This window comes from Tursiops truncatus, chromosome 19 (genome assembly GCF_011762595.2).
Source record: "Tursiops truncatus isolate mTurTru1 chromosome 19, mTurTru1.mat.Y, whole genome shotgun sequence".
NCBI lineage: Eukaryota > Metazoa > Chordata > Mammalia > Artiodactyla > Delphinidae > Tursiops > Tursiops truncatus.
The window spans coordinates 56930892-56947441 of NC_047052.1; the positions used below are offsets into that span (position 1 = coordinate 56930892).

General features: G+C 42.7%; 1 protein-coding gene across 1 annotated transcript in view; it reads right to left on the minus strand.

Annotated features, from left to right (window-relative positions):
* Positions 1-16550, minus strand: part of LOC101327584 (uncharacterized) — a 36355-nt gene that overhangs the window by 16327 nt on the left and 3478 nt on the right. Inside the window, 4 exon segments of the mRNA XM_073795675.1 lie at positions 11059-11162; positions 11165-12688; positions 14210-14336; positions 15912-16136. Coding sequence (XP_073651776.1) covers positions 11059-11162; positions 11165-12688; positions 14210-14336; positions 15912-16136 — 1980 coding nt within the window.

The window sequence follows — 16550 nt, forward strand, 5'->3', positions numbered from 1 at the left end:
GAGGGAAGAGGAGACAGAGCTTTCTATGGGCTAAGATGGATGGGTTATTGACTCTGCTTGGTTATCCATTGACAGGACCAGAAAGGTCTCCTGCCAGAGATCATTCCTGAAACAGGTGAATTAGAGGGTGTGACACCCAAGGAAAACTTGGAGAAGGACCTGATGGAAGACACGGAAGAGACAAGAACCCGTCAGTCTCAAGAGCTTGAACTTCCAAAGCGTCGTGGTGAGTATAAAAACTTGGAATCCAGAGGAGTTAGTGACTTGCTTCCAATGGTGGCACGGAGCTGGGTACCCAGCATTAACATTCCTTGTGGGGGGCAGGGGGTAGCTGGTTCTCTAATGCCAAACTTCTCCATCATTACCTTTCCAGGGTGTTTAATAATCTAGACTCTTAGGTATTTTGGTTGATGGGAAGTCCTCAGCCAACATCAGTGCTGGGTTCCAGTGAGGTTGGCACCACGGAAAACGCTCCTTGTTAAATGTTGTGTGCTGAATCTCTTCTTTCAGCACATTCTGGGAGGGTAGAGGGCGGCAAGAATCCCCAAGAAGGAATTGATATTTCAAATGTGAATGCTGAATGTTTTCCTCTTGTGTTCCAGAAGGAGAAGTTTCGACTAAGAGTGGATACAGAAGAGGCTCTCCAAGGGGTCTCAGACGTTTCAAAAGGAAACTGGCCAACATTCCCAGTTCCCATGAAGTGCATCAAGAAGGAGCCACAAGGACTTCCCTGGTGGTGCAGTGGTTAAGAATCTGCCTGCCTGTGCAGCGGACACGGGTTCGAGCCCTGGTCCGGGAAGATCCCACATGCTGCAGAACAACAAAGCCCGTGCACCACACCTACTGAGCCTGAGCTCTAGAGCCTGTGAGCCACAACTACAGAGCCCATGTGCCGCAACTACTGAAGCCTGTGCGCCTAGAGCCCATGCTCCTCAACAAGAGAAGCCACCACAATGAGAAGCCCACACACTGCAACGAAGAGTAACCCCCGCGTGCCACAACTAGAGAAAGCCCGTGCACAGCAACGAAGACCCAACGCAGCCAAAAATAAATAAATAAATAGATTTATTTAAAAAAAAAAGGAGCCACATCTTTGTACAAAGGACAGTTCTCAGGACAATTTGAGTCCCATTCTGTTGTTTCACCTAGCACAGTGGGACCAACAAGTCTTCCTGAGGGAAAAGGAGCCCAGGGATAGGCACTCTATTAATGTAGGGTATGCAAGAAGAGATTTCCTTGTCAATATCAGGTTACCCTTCACCAGAGGACACACACAGGAGAGAGACCCTTTCAATGCAATATCTGTGCCGAAGGGTCCATGCAGTCTTCCGACCTGTAAACTCACGAGTGGATCCACACAGGCGAGAAGCCATACTGCTGTGATCTCTGCCCCAAGAAGTTAACCCACAACTCCACGTTGCGTGCTCACAAGAGGACCCACACCAAGGAGAAGCCTTTCCGATATGAGCACTGTGACAAAGCCTTCAGCCACAGAGGGAACCTCAGCGTTCACCGATGCACCCACTCTGGGCTCAAACCGTACGTGTGCCCCGAGTGTCACAGCGCCCTCCGTCAGCTGGGAAGTTTCAAATGCCACCAGAAAACACATTCAAAATGACTCACCCAGGGGCTTCCCTGGTGGCTCAGTGGTTAAGAATCCGCCTGCCAATGCAGCGGACACGTGTTCGAGCCCTGGCCCGGGAAGATCCCACATGCCGCGGAGCAACTAAGCCCGTGCGCCACAAGTACTGAGCCTGCGCTCTAGAGCCCGCAAGCCACAAGTACTGAGCCCCCACATCACAACTACTGAAGCCCGCACGCCTAGAGCCCGTGCTCCACAACAAGAGAAGCCACTACAATGAGAAGCCCACACACTGCAACGAAGAGTAACCCCCACTCGCCATAACTAGAGAAAGCCCAAGCGCAGCAATGAAGACCCAACACAGCCAAAAATAAATAAATAAAATAAATTTTTAAAAAAATGACTCACCCGGGACTCTGCTCTCAGATCCAAGTCCCTTGTGCTCCAAGAAGGAAATTCAGGATGACTTGTCACCTCTGAGATACAAAGGATGGATGACATGTGAAGAACTTAGGAGGATACTGGAACCCAGTTGGGTTCCATCCACATGAATTAGGAGGATCTTTGAGTGATGACTTATTTTCCCTTTGGCTTTTGTTTTCTTCTTTATATAGCCTATTTTCTTATAAGTTTTTGCTTTGTGTTGTTCTTTTTCTTCCAATGAATGCATGTCTCATTGGCTTTTAGTACTTCAGCATGAAACTGAGGCTACTGCTGATTGTCTTCATGTTAGGCATGATTTGTAAAATAGGATGTTCCAGGTAGGGCGGCCAGATTAAACATAGGATAATCAATGAAATTTAAATTTCAAATAAACAAATACATTTCTGTCAAAGAGTGTTTGCGTATTTCCTTCTCCAAGATTTTCTACATGGAGTAGATAATAGCTGTGTTTTTGTCCATGTGGCCTTTATTTCGTTGAGATTTGTACCCTCTATACTTGTTTGCGTATTGCTTCCTTAGTTATTTAGAAGAAGGAAGGTTCCCTAAATTGATAGGTGTCATTATTTTTCCCTACTGGTGTACAACCTCTGGTTTTCTAAATGCCTACTCCGAAATAGGTTCTTCGCACACTTTAGCTCATCAGCTGATTTTAGACAAAAAGTCTTTTAAGACTTATTTCATGAAAAAAAGAAAAATAGATTAGGTAACCCAATTCGATTACAACTACCAGATCTCAATTCTCTGACTCCCTCAAACTCTCCAGGCAATGAGAAAAAATTCCCTAGATCAGGAAAACCAATCTGTTTCCCCCCAAAATGCAACCCATAAAGTCTAAAATAGATAAAATACAATAAAGAAAATCTACCACCAAACCAATGTGGAGGCCTCTTTAATAAATCATGGTTTCTCCTATTGGAGTTTCCATGGGAAACTGAATCTATTCGGATTCTCTAAAATAGTTCCTTCCATGACATTTATCCAATCACTGTGCTGATTGGGTAACAGGAAGTGACCCCTAGAGTTTTCCCTAGCTCTGTAAATAGAGACATTTCAGCCTCAGACACACTTTGAGAGCCAATCCTCGACGTTTTATTTTTAACTTATTTTATATTGGGGTACAGTTCATTAACAATATTGTGTTAGTTTCAAGTGTACAGCAAAGTGATTCAGTATACATATATGTGTATCTACTCTTTTCCAAATTCGTTTCCCAATTAGCTGTTACAGAATTTTGAGCAGAGTTCCCTGTGCTATTCAGTAAGTCCTTGTTGGTTATCCATTTTAAGTATACCAATGTGTACATGTCAGTCCCAAACTCCCTATCTGTCCCCCCTGCCTGCCCTTCCCTCTGGTAACCATAAGTTCGTTCTCTAAGTCTGTAAGTCTGTTTCTGTTTGTGAATAAGTTCATTTGTATCATTTCTTATATTTTGTATATAAGTGATATCATACAATATTTATCTTTGTCTGACTTACTTCACTCAGTATGACAATTTCTAAGTCCATCCATGTTGCTGCAAATGGCATTATTTCATTCATTTTTTTTTTTTTTTTTTTTTGCGGTACGTGGGCCTCTCACTGTTGTGGCCTCTCCCGTTGCAGAGCACAGGCTCCAGACGTGCAGGCTCAGCGGCCATGGCTCACGGGCCCAGCTGCTCCGCGGCATGTGGGATCTTCCCAGACCGGGGCACGAACCCGCGTCCCCTGCATTGGCAGGCATACTCTCAACCACTGCGCCACCAGGGAAGCCCTATTTCATTCTTTTTAATGGCTAAGTAATATTCCATTGTATATATGTAACACATCCACACCTTCTTTATCCATTCTTCTGTCAATGGACATTTAGGCTGCTTCCATGTCTTGGCTATTGTAAAGAACACTGCAATGAACATTTTGGTGCATGTATCCCTTTGGACCATGATTTTCTCCAGATATATATCCAGGAGTGGGATTACAGGATCACATGGTAGCTCTATTTTTAGTTTCTTAAGGAACCTCCATACTGTTCTTCATAGTGGCTGCACCAATTTACATTCCCACCAACAGCGTAGGAGGGTTTCCTCTCTCCACATCCTCTCCTGCATTTATTGTTTGTGGATTTTTAAATTTTTTTTTTGTGGTACGCGGGTCTCTCACTGTCGTGACCTCTCCTGTTGCGAAGCACAGGCTCTGGATGCACAGGCTCAGCGGCCATGGCTCACGGGCCCAGCCGCTCCACGGCATGTGGGATCTTCCCGGACCGGGGTACGAACCTGTGTCCCCTGCATTGGCAGGCGGACTCTCAACCACTGCGCCACCAGGGAAGCCCGTTTGTGGATTTTTTGATGATAGCCATTCTAACTGGTGTGAGGTGATATCTCATTGTAGTTTTGATTTGCACTTCTCTAAGAATTAGTGATGTTGAACATCTTTTCATGTGTCTCTTGGCCATCTGTATGTCTACTTTGGAGAAATGTCTATTTAGGTCTTCTGCCCATGTTTTAATCGGGTTGTCTATTTTGATGATATTAAGCTGCATGAGCTGTTTGTAAATTTTGGAGACTAATCCCTTGTCGGTCACATCATTTGAAAATATTTTCTCCCATCTGTGGGTTGTCTTTTCATTTTGTTTATGGTTTCCTTTGCTGTGCAAAAGTTTTTGAGTTTAATTAGGTCCCATTTGTTTATTTTTGTTTTTATTTCCATTACTCTGGGAGATGGATCAAAAAAGCTCTTGCTGCAATTTATATCAGAGAATGTTCTGCCTATGTTTTCCTCTAAGAGTTTTATAGTGTCTGGTCTCAGAATTAGGTCTTTAATCCATTTTGAGTTTATTTTCGTGTATGGTCTTAAAGAATGTTCTACTTTAATTTTTTTACATTTAGCTGTCCAGTTTCTCCAGCACTATTTTTTTTTAATTTTATTTATTTTTGGCTGCATTGGGTCTTCATTGCTGTGTGGGCTTTCTCTAGTTGTGGCAAGCGGGGGCTACTCTTCGTTGTGGTGCATGGGCTTCTCATTGCAGTGGCTTCTCTTGTTGTGGAGCACAGGTCCTAGAGCAAGTGGGCCTTAGTAGCTGTGGCACATGGGCTCAGTAGTTGTGGCTCGTGGTCTCTAGAGCACAGGCTCAGTAGTTGTGGCGCACAGGCTTGGTTGCTCTGCAGCATGTGGGATCTTCCAGGACCAGGGATTGAACCTGTGTCCCCTGCATTGGTAAGCGGATTCTTAACCACTGCACCACCAGGGAAGTCCCCTAACACTATTTATTGAAGAGACTGTCTTTCCTCCATTGTATAGTCTTGCCTCGTTTGCCACAGATTAATTGACCATAGGTGTGTGGGTTTGTCTCTGGGCTTTCTATCCTGCTCTATTGATCTATATTACTGTTTTTGGTGCCAGTACCATACTGTTTTAATGACTATAGCTTTGTAGTATAGTCCGAAGTCAGGGAGAATGATTCCTCCAACTTTGTTTTTCTTTCTCAAGGTTGCTTTGGCTATTCAGGGTCTTTTGTGTCTCCACACAAATTTTAAGATTTTTTTGTTCTAGTTCTGTAAAAAATGCCATTTTAAAATTTGATAGGTATTGTATGGAATCTGTAGATTGCCTTGGGTAGTATAGTCATTTTGACAATGTTGATTCTTCCAATCCAAAACATGGTATATCTTTCCATTTGTTTGTGTCATCATCAATTTCTTTCATCAGCATCTTATAGTTTTCAGAGTACAGGTCTTTTATCTCCTTAGGTAGGTTTATTCCTAGTTATTTTATTCTTTTTGATGTAATGGTAAATGGAATTATTTCTTGAATTTCTCTTTCTGATCTTTCATTGTTAGTGTATAAAAATGCAACAGATTTCTGTGTATTAATTTTGTAACCTGCAACTTTACCAAATTCATTGATGAGCTCGAGTAGTTTTCTGGTAGTGTCTTTAGGATTTTCTATGTATAGTATCATGTCATCTGGAAACAGTGAGAGTTTAACTTCTTTTCCCATTTGGATTCCTTTTATTTCTTTTTCTTCTCTGATTGCCATAGCTAGGACTTCCAAAACTATGTTGAATAAAAGTAGCAAGTCACTTGTCTTATTTTGTTTCCAATCTTAGAGGAAATGCTTTTAGCTTTTCACCATTGAGTACGATATTAGCTGTAGGTTTTTATGGCCTTTTTTAAGTTGAGGTATGTTCCCTCTATGCTATCAGCTATCTTCTTGCTTGTCAAAGACATGTTGACTGAAGTTTTGGAAGATGTTTCATGACCTTCAATATTCAAGAAAAGACAGGGCATAAGGGAGAGTTGGAGAGGGATATCTTTCTGGCCTTGATAATCATTGATTGCTTTCTGACCTAGCAAGTAAAATTTATTGAGATATTTATTATTCTCTGAGATATTTTCCATTTCTTTTAAAATCTGAAACCTGTCTGTAAAGGAGAGCAAATAATCACATGCCATTTTCTGCCAAGATAGCAGGTGACCTTCTAACTGTCGAAAACTTTGTGCAAAGGGGGCATCTTACCATGGAAAAAAAGGTTTGGCATTCCATGGTCTCATCTCCTTTATGGAAACTGATTTAGCAATTCACCTGAAATTGCAGCAACAGTGAATGCACAGGGAGTTGAAATTATCTCTGAAAATTACTTACGAAATGGATATTACAAAAAGTTAATAATAATAATTATGTAGCTATGCAACAAAATTGACAAAAATTGTAGAGAAACGTATGTTACAGCCAAAAGAAAGTTAAGATCTCAGTGAAGTTGGAGTGAGAGACAGAGACGTCTGAAAAAGTCATAGAATGAAATTGCACCTGTGGCTGTGCTAGAACCTTCACCACACTCAGGTTTTTATCTCCAAACAGTGCTCCTTTTCACATTTGAAAACGTTGGACTCTAACAACTTGGAGAGATAGGGTTGAGATGACATTTTGAAGAACTTACTGGAAATGTAAAAAATAAATAGGAGAACCATAATGTCATGTGTATTTACTGCTCTAACACGTGTTCAATAAACCTCTACTCAGTTTCAGGAACAGTGGTAGGTTCATGAGACACATCTGCAATAGGGTGGCCAGTTCTGTCTATACAGGGTATTGCCTATATTTAATGATTTTCGTTCCGGTTCCTATACTGATTTGTTAGGATGCCTTAAGTCTCTTGTAGTCCACTTTTTGTAATGGTTTGCAAAAAGTTGACACAGTGCAATTGTTTGATCAATATTGGAAATGATGGGCAGTCAACTATAAAACAGCATGTAATAACAGTTAAGCATGAGAGATATAAATTTTCCACTACTAGCAAAGAAGACGATAAAATAAGATTGTTATTAAGAAGAATGTGGGTGAAAAAGATTTTTAAAAATCAAAGGAGAAATTGTAGTGGTCTTCCACACTGGACAGTATCATCTGTCCTCCAGCTCACAATGCTACTTACAGCCTGTGTCTCCATGAGGAATGTTCAGTGGACAAAGGAATCAAATAAATTGGATGAGACTACCCTGGAAACTATGAAACAAACTAAATGGAATATAGAGGGTAATTACAAGGAATTTTATAAACAAATACTACAAAACAAGGAAAAGTTAAGAAGAAGCAAATTACCAGGTAAGTATACTTAAAGAGGTATGAAACTTAGTTATAATTTCCTTCAGAAACACAACAAATGATTTTTATATAAGTATGTCCTATGCAACATTTCCTTCTTATTTCAGTGTATATGTGCATAGGGAGTTAGAAATTTTCAAAATTTACTGAGCCAGATATTGTTTACTAAATCTAGCAAGCCTACTTTTCCACGTTATATTACCTAATAACCCTCTCAAGTAATTTTTGCTACTCATCCCCTCAATGGTAAATTCTGCATGTTGGGAGGACTTTTTCTTTAAGGGAGAAAAATTCCACCAGCAGAATAACATTATAAACCTGAATTGGGATATGAGACAGCCAATTGGTCATTTTGGGCTCCTCATGCCACTTAGAAAAAAAGTGAAATGCTCTACTGCCCAGGTGATGATGATTACTATTTTTTACTAGAGGAAACTGAGTTGCTGCTCTCAATGGAATCCTGGAGCACTATGTCCGGAATCTGGGGGATTCTCCAGGGAATGTGACGGTAAATCCATGTCCAAAAATAAACCTGCAACAATACAATGAAGGCAGGATCCCTTGGAGAGTCGGAACATTCTGGTTTTGAAATTTTGGTTCATCCACCAAATTAAAAAGCAAACCAAAACAAAGAAACCTCTGCCTAGCTGAAGGTCTGGCAAAGACAAAGGTGTAGGGTGGGTGATGGACAATGAGTGAAAACTAAAATAAAGTTCAACATGTGACCAGTTAAGAAAACAAGAAATCTCACTACTTTTTTTAGGTAGGAGAGATTGACTATACAAATTGGCAACGGGTACAGCAAATATAAAATAGAACTCAAGACTGCTCTCAGGAACCTAATAAGAGTTGTTGATTTTCAGTATTTTCAGCTTTTTACTTGCTGTTAGGATGGAGTGATAACTTCCAGCTTCTTACACGCCAGGACAGAAAACGGAATTCCCTCTATCTGCTCTTATTTTCTTCATTTCTAGGGTCTTTGACTTATTTCTTAATACGAATCTAAAACTCGTATGTCTAAAATTACACAAAAATAGGCACATTTAGATATTTTAAGTATCTTCTCTTAATGCCTCAAATCTCTAAATTTTGACTGTCATGAACTTCATGAAACAGAAAGACTTAAATTCAGATACAATTATCTTAAATTTTTCATTAAGTACATTGTGCACATTGGGACTTTAAAAATACAACCAGACAGTGGCCTCTGTGATTGTTTCCTAGCTCTCACTCTAAAACTATTCTCTTTTGATTTCCTGGTCTATAATGCCTGCTGACCTTTGTAAATTTTCATTTTCTCAAGAGCCACCTGGTTTGAGGATTACATGATAAAAAGATGACAAGGAATTGTACCAGCAGACTGCCTTTTGTCTTGACGGCAACTCTTCACTGGGTCTCCAGCCTACTGGCCTACCCTGCAAATTTTAGACTTTGCTGGCTATCACAATCACATCAGCTAATTCCTTTAAAAATCTCTCTCTCCTTTCTCTGTCTCTACAAAAAATGCACGCGCTCACACACATACACAGATGGTTCTATTTCACTGGAGATCCCAATATATCACAGAACACTTAAAATAATGAGATGATAAAGTGTATGTTAAGTGAATTTTACCACAACAAATGATTTTTTAAATTCCCTAAGAACCTTTATGACACAAAGATATAGCTTAAAGACACGACTAGAAAAAAGAAGCCAAATAAGAGAAAAATCTAGAACGATGTGTCAGTGGAAGCTTCTGTACGACGCAGATGGTTCAAAATTCTTTCTTTTATAATGAATTCATATGAAACTGAATTTCAGTTTAAATTACTTAGTTTCAACTTCACTTCCCACTTTAAACAACTTTTTCTCATTGTCAGAAAAAAAACCACGTTTCTTACAAACAATGCAGCCCTAATACATAACAAAGCCTTCCTTATTTTTATTTAGTGTCATTCCTTTGCACACACATGAATAATACTAAAAATATATTCATGCACTCAGTGAAAACAGTCATAACAAGGAAACCTGTAGGATTCCCTTTATATGAAATTCTAGAAAATGGAAACTACAGTGTCTACCTGGAGATGGCAACTTGGGTAGGCTTGGGAGAGAGAATACAAAGTGGCTAATGGAAACTCCATTAAGTAATGGACATGTTCATTATTGTGACTTATTTTTGTTGTTGTTGTTGTTGCGGTACACGGACCTCTCACTGTTGTGGCCTCTTTCGTTGCAGAGCACAGGCTCCAGACGCGCAGGCTCAGCAGCCATGGCTCACGGACCTAGCCGCTCCGCGGCACGTGGGATCTTCCCGGACCAGGGCACGAACCCGTGTCCCCTGCATTGGCAGGCGGACTCAACCACTGCACCACCAGGGAAGCCCTCGTGACTTTGGTGATAGTCCCATTGTGCACACAGATGTGAAAATACATTTTACAATTTTAATATGAAATTGAGTATGTCAGTACCTCAATAAAGCTGTCAATAAATATTCCATATAAAATCTGGATCTCCTCTTTCTCTAAATAGCATCATATCAGGCAAATTTGTATTGACCATCAGAATCCTTCCCCATGTCTTAGGTCAATTCTGATTCCTTCTCAAAACAGAAGAAAATGCTGACAAGTGCTTCAACATGGGGAAATTATGCTAAGCTAAATAATCCAGTTGCAAAGAGGTGAAAACTGTATGATTATACTTGTATAAAGCATCCACAGTAATCAAATTAATCGACTGAGTGTAAAAAAGAGGTTGCCAGGTGAGGTAGGGAAGGAGTAGAAAGAGATGTTGTTTAAGAGGCATAGTTTCATTTCTGCAAGATGAAAAAAATTCTGGAGATTAGATGTGAATTTTTAAACACACCACACCCAACAATTTAAAAGGTAGAGGGTAAACTTTGTTACATATATTTTACCACAATCAAAGAAAAAACAATAGTTCTCAGGGACAGATTAGAGCAGACGTTTTGCTAAAGTCTTTCCACATTTGCAATACTCTCTCTGGTGTGAACTTTTTGGTGCTGAATGAGGTGGGAATTTTGGCTGAACATATGCCCATATTTGCTGCACTTAGACCTTTCTCCATTGTGAAATAGATGTTTAATGGAGTTGGAGTTTCACCTGAAGACTTCCATTCACTGTACTTAGAAGGCCTTCGTCTGGTGTGAACTCGATGTCTAACGAGTGGGGAGCTGTACCAAAACAACTTTCCATGCTCACTGTACTGAGAAGGCCCACTCCAACATAACTCATGAGGTATTTCTTCAGTGTTAGGAGTAGTACATAATTTACCATAACCTCTGCACTTGTAAGGTCTTTTGTTTTTTAATTGAAGTATAGTTGATTTACAATGTTTCAGGTGTACAGCAAAGTGATTTAGTTTATATATATATTATATATATATAATTCTTTTCCAAATTCTTTTCCATTATAAGTTATTACAAGATACTGAATATAATTCCCTGTGCTATACAGTAGGCCCTTTCATAAGGCCTTTACCACTGTGAATTCTCTGCTTCATGAGGTTGGAGTTGTATCTAATGAATTCCCCACATTCACAGCACTCATATTGTCTTCAGTGTGGATTTTCTGGTGATGAACAAGGTGGGACTTCCTAATGAAGGCTTTCTGACATCTGCTGCACTCATAAGGTCTTTCTCCAGTATGGATTTTCTGATGCTCAACAAGTATATGCTTGTGGCTAAAGGCTTTCCCACACTCTCTGCACTCATAAGGCCTCTCGCCTGTGTGATTTCTCCAATGTTTAATGAGGTTGGAGTTGTATCGAAAGAATTTCCCACATTCGCTGCACTCGAAAGGCCTCTCTCCACTGTGAACTCTCTTATGTCTAATGAGTCTGCAGTGGTACCTAAATGCCTTCCCACATTCACTGCACTCGTAAGGCCTTTCTCCAGTGTGATTTTGCCAATGTTTAATGAGTTTGGACTTGGACCTAAAGTATTCCCCACACAAGCTGCACTCATAAGGCCTTTCTACAGTATGAACTCTTTGATGTCTAATGAGGGTGGATGTGTACCTAAAGAATTTCCCACATTCAGTGCACTCATAAGGCCTTTCTCCAGTGTGAACTCTCTGGTGTTTAATGAGTGTGGAATTATACCTAAAATATTTCCCACATTCATTACACTTATAAGGCCTTTCTGAAGTATGAACTCTCTGATGTCTAATGAATGTGGAGCTGTACCTGAAAAATTTCCCACATTCGCTGCACTTATAAGGTCGTTCTCCACTGTGAACTCTCCCATGCCTTACCAGTCTATAGTTGTACCTAAAGAATTTTCCACATTCTCTGCACTCATAAGGCCTTTCTCCATTGTGTTTTCTCTGATGTTTCATGAAGTTGGCATTGTACTTGAAGAATTCCCCACATTTGCTGCACTCATAAGGGCTCAATCCAGTGTGAACTCTCTGATGACTAATGAGTGTGGAGTTGTACCTAAAGCATTTCCCACATTCACTGCACTGAAAAGGCCTTTCTCCAGTATGGATTCTCTGGTGCTGAACAAGGTGAAACTTTCTAATGAAGGCCATACCACATTTGCTGCACTCATAAGGCCTTACACCAGTGTGGATTTTCTGGTGCTCAACAAGGATCTGTTTTTGACGGAAGGCTTTCCCACACTGAGTGCACCTGTAATCACTCTGCCCACTATCAAAAGCTTCCCCACACTCAGTGTCCCTGTGTGGCTTCCCCGCATTGTGAGGGGTCGGCTGCTTCAGAAGGCCTATGCTGCCTGGGAAGTCCTTTCTGTCTCTGCTGCATGTCAAGGTCCTCTCTGCCGAGTGAATGTTGCTGTTGGTAAGAAATGAAGGCTGCCCCTCATCCCTTCTGGAAAGTTTGTCTCTAATCTGCTCCTTCTGGTGCTGGAAAAGGTTTGCCCCACAAATATACAGCCCTTCATCAGGGTACATTCCGTCATGCTCAGGTAGGTGCAAATGGTCTTTGGACAGTGGGTCACACATCTCATAGGGCTGGGCCTTCTTGGTGGATGGATCTGGCTTTGGAGTCCCAACCTCTGACATCCCTACAGAAACACTTTGCTCAGAAGGTGCCTCCTCATCCTGTGCTCCATGCCAACAACCTGTAAGCAGAGAAATGCTGATGAAGTGCATGATTATTTTGGTAGAAGGGGCAGCCCCATCAGAAATGACACACCGAAGACTAAAGCCAGAGAGAGGAAGGTCTGCTGTGCAGAGATGGGCCTGCATAGCTCCCATGATGAGAGAGCCCTGACAATAGGCAAGGACTGAAGGATGAGTTACTGTCTCAGTCCATTTCGGATGCTATGACAAAATACCACAGACTGGCTGGCTTATAAAACCAGAAAGTTATTTCTCACACTTCTGGAGACTTGAACCCACAGATCAGCCTGTACTCTCCTGGGTTGCAGACTTCTCATAGTGTCCTCACATGTTGGAAGGAGCTAGGAGGCTCTGTGGGGTCCCTTTCATAAAGGCACAAATCTCATTCATGAGGGCTCTTCCCTCATGATCTAATCACCCCAAAGGCCCCATCTCCTAATACTGTCACTGCATGGGGTTTTCAACATATGGAACATGGGGGAACACAAACATTCACACCAGAGCAGGGAGGAGAGGCAGGCCTCCAAGTCAACATGGCCATGGCTACTGGTGACAGATGAGCACTGTGTCGAAGGTTGTGCCCAGACCTACAAATACTTGATGCAAAAGAAATGCTAAAGTTCAAGGACTATATAAGGATACATGCAGACCTCACGATATCTTACATATAGGTCAAATGTTGAACATTGCAAAGGGAGCAATGAAACAGAACATGTGACAAGTGAGAGTCACAAAAGTGTGGTTGGAGTGTGACAGAAGAAATAAGAGTGGGGAAGAAATGAGGTGTGGCACTGGTCCAAGCATCAATCAATAGTGAACGCAGGACAGATTCCGAGCTCTGACATCACACCATTTCCCAGGACCTCACACCAAGCCCGGGTACTTCTGAGTGTCTCCTGCCATTGATGTAGTAGTGACCACACTAGACTAGCAGGTACCCAGAGTCCTCCCCATTGCTGCAGGTGAGCATTGATGTGGCACCTGAAAGAGGTTAGTCTTACGTGAAAGACAGAAAAAGAAGGGGCCAGCACATGTAGACAGAGATCCAACACAGGGCTTTCGGCATTCTAAAATTATAAGAACTTCACAGGGGAGACTGTAGTAACAATCAGTGGTTCCCCAAATTAGTAATTAGGTTGGTGCTAAAATTCCTGGCACAGAAGGTCCTAAGAAAAGTCAGCAAGAGGGAGGGGTAAGGCCTGGCACAACAAGAGTCCAAGCATCTAGACTGAGGACCCAACCAAGAACAGGCCAAGTCTGAAGGGGTCTCAGACAAAATCTAGATTTCTGACTCCTGAGCCCTATCTTGGAAGGACTCAGAGTAGAAGAGATGGGGCTCACTGTGGAGAAAAATGACACTGTACACACAGTCCAGCCCCGACACCAACAACACGTATGCCAGGAAACCAGGAAAGGAAGCAGTATCCGTGGTCTCAGTGTGGGGGGTAGAGAGCTGCCCCCTGGGAAAAGGGAAAGAACAGAGCACAGCTCAGGGAACTGGCTGAGCTTGTGGACCTTACCTAGGGAGGTCACAAGTGCAAAGTTCTCCGTCATCACAGCATGGTACAAGTGTCTCTGAGCTTCATCAAGGAGGCCCCACTCCTCCTGGGAGAAATACACAGCCACGTCCTCAAAGACCACACGGTCCTGCCAAAATTGGAAGAGTTTGGTTCATGGACAGCTTCTTGTTTCAACTATATTTTTGTGGATTCTGTATTTATCTATTTGCCATCCATTAATTACAGGGCTAAACTAATGCCCAAATTTGTTTACATCTCCCTTGCAATCCAGAGCCCATACTCTCAACCAACTCCTTAACTAACTCTCACGAACCAGGTCAGTATTTCCCCTGCCCTAAAGCAGCCCAGGGCCAGGTAACAGACAGCTGGGGACAGTTCCCATACACCAGGTACACAGAATTATACAAACTAGTCACCCATAAACTTTTCATCCAATCCTCCCTGCATTTCCCTCAAAAGTCTAATAAAGGCTCTGACCTTTGGTGTCCCTTAGCTTGTGCTCACGCCTCCTGACCGAATCTGGTGCTTCTAGAGGTAGCTCTGTTACATAGTGTACCTCCTCCTCTTGGGAAATATAAGTAATAAAACTGTCTTTTAATGTCCTTGGCCTCTCTGTATCACGACTCACTCGTCTCCACTAGTTAAAATCCTGTGGGTGCAATCACTGATGCACTTCCCTTTCCAGGACCTTCAGCCCTCCCCCTACACATCCATCCCTGCTCATCCTCCTCCCACACGTCCCACCATGGAATATATACCAGGTCCCAGTGGCACCAGTGCCTGCTCTCTCCTTATTACCATTGATCACTGTGTCCGGCACACAGCATAAAACACATGGGGGAGGGAGCAGAAAACCACCACCTAAGGTGTGGAACTGCATGCATGGCCCTACCCCTCTCCTGCCACACAGTTTCCCAGGGGTTCCCCAGGTGTTGACCCTCAGACACATTCAGACTCATCCCTGTCCTCAAGCGCCCAGTGCCAGGGCCCAGGGCCAACCATTCACACTCCTCGTTACCTGCATCTCACTCATTGGACTGCACCTTCCTCGTGACTCTAACCCTTCCACAGTGACAGTTCCACAGACAGCCCCAGCCCACACCATAGGCACTTCCTTCACCTCCTTATAGGGCACTCTGCACATGGAATCCAGGCAGTGAATGGAAATGCATCCAGCATTCATCTCAGCCCAGTCCTGCCCCTGAACACCAAAGTCCCCTGGGGCCAGGGCTTGCCCAAAGCCCTTCTTAGAAGGCCTCACCACCTGGCCCTGTTTTTTCCTTCCTCCCCAGCCACCCTTTTTATGTGAGACCTCATGTCCCCTTAGCCCTCTCCCTCTTCCATGTTGCACGAACTGTCCCATAAGCAGTCAGCAACTTCTCTCCTCACATGAAGCCCAGGTACACCGACCTCCCCACCCACACTGTGACTGCACCCTAAGTCTAGCGACTCTCCTAGCTGATCCCATTTCCTCCCTCAACATCCATCTCATGTTCGCTCTGGCCTCAGAAGACTCTCACGCCTACATCCCGCTGTCATGCACTGACAAGAACACTCTGCTCCCTCATCTGTCTTCGTGATGCGCATCACCACCAGCCAGGTACCCAACCCACAGACTTAGTCCTGAGGCCCTTCATTCTCACTCCTTGTCCTCTAGTGGCATCACCACCATAAACTAGAAATGATGCCGCCTAAATCTTACCTTTGGCTTCATCGTAGTCCACACAGCCACTCTGTTGTGGCTGTCTCCATCCTGAATCCATCCTCTGAACTCCAGCTCTCTGTGTAAAAGTGCCCACTCAACACCTCCCCTTGGGTGTCTCTGGAACATTTGTGACGTGGACAAAAACGGACTCTCCTTATTCCACCTGCAAATTCCTCCTAAAGCTGACTTTGCCCATTTTAGTTGATGAGGCATCCATCCTTCCTAACAAGTCCAGAAACATGAAGTCATCCCCAATTCTTCCTATCAGCCCACTTTCTTGAGTCCCTCACTCTCCATTAGATAAAATATGGACAGTACAATACTGTAAATCATCTATACTTCAATTAAAAATATACTGATACATTTTAAAAAATAAATAAAACACGGGCAGCTCTAGTTCAAAACACATCCAGAAAACAACCACTCCCTACTTCCATAGCCACCACTAGGATGTAGCCACCACCAACATTCACCTAGATGACTGCAGAAATTCCCCTCAGGTCTCCCTACCTTCACTCGCACCGTTGTCTGTCTTTTATTCTACAGCCAGAGGGAATCTGTTAAAACATGAGTCATAGCACCTTCCTCCTCTGCTTCAAACCTTCCATACCTCCCATCAACCTGAGATGAGAGAAC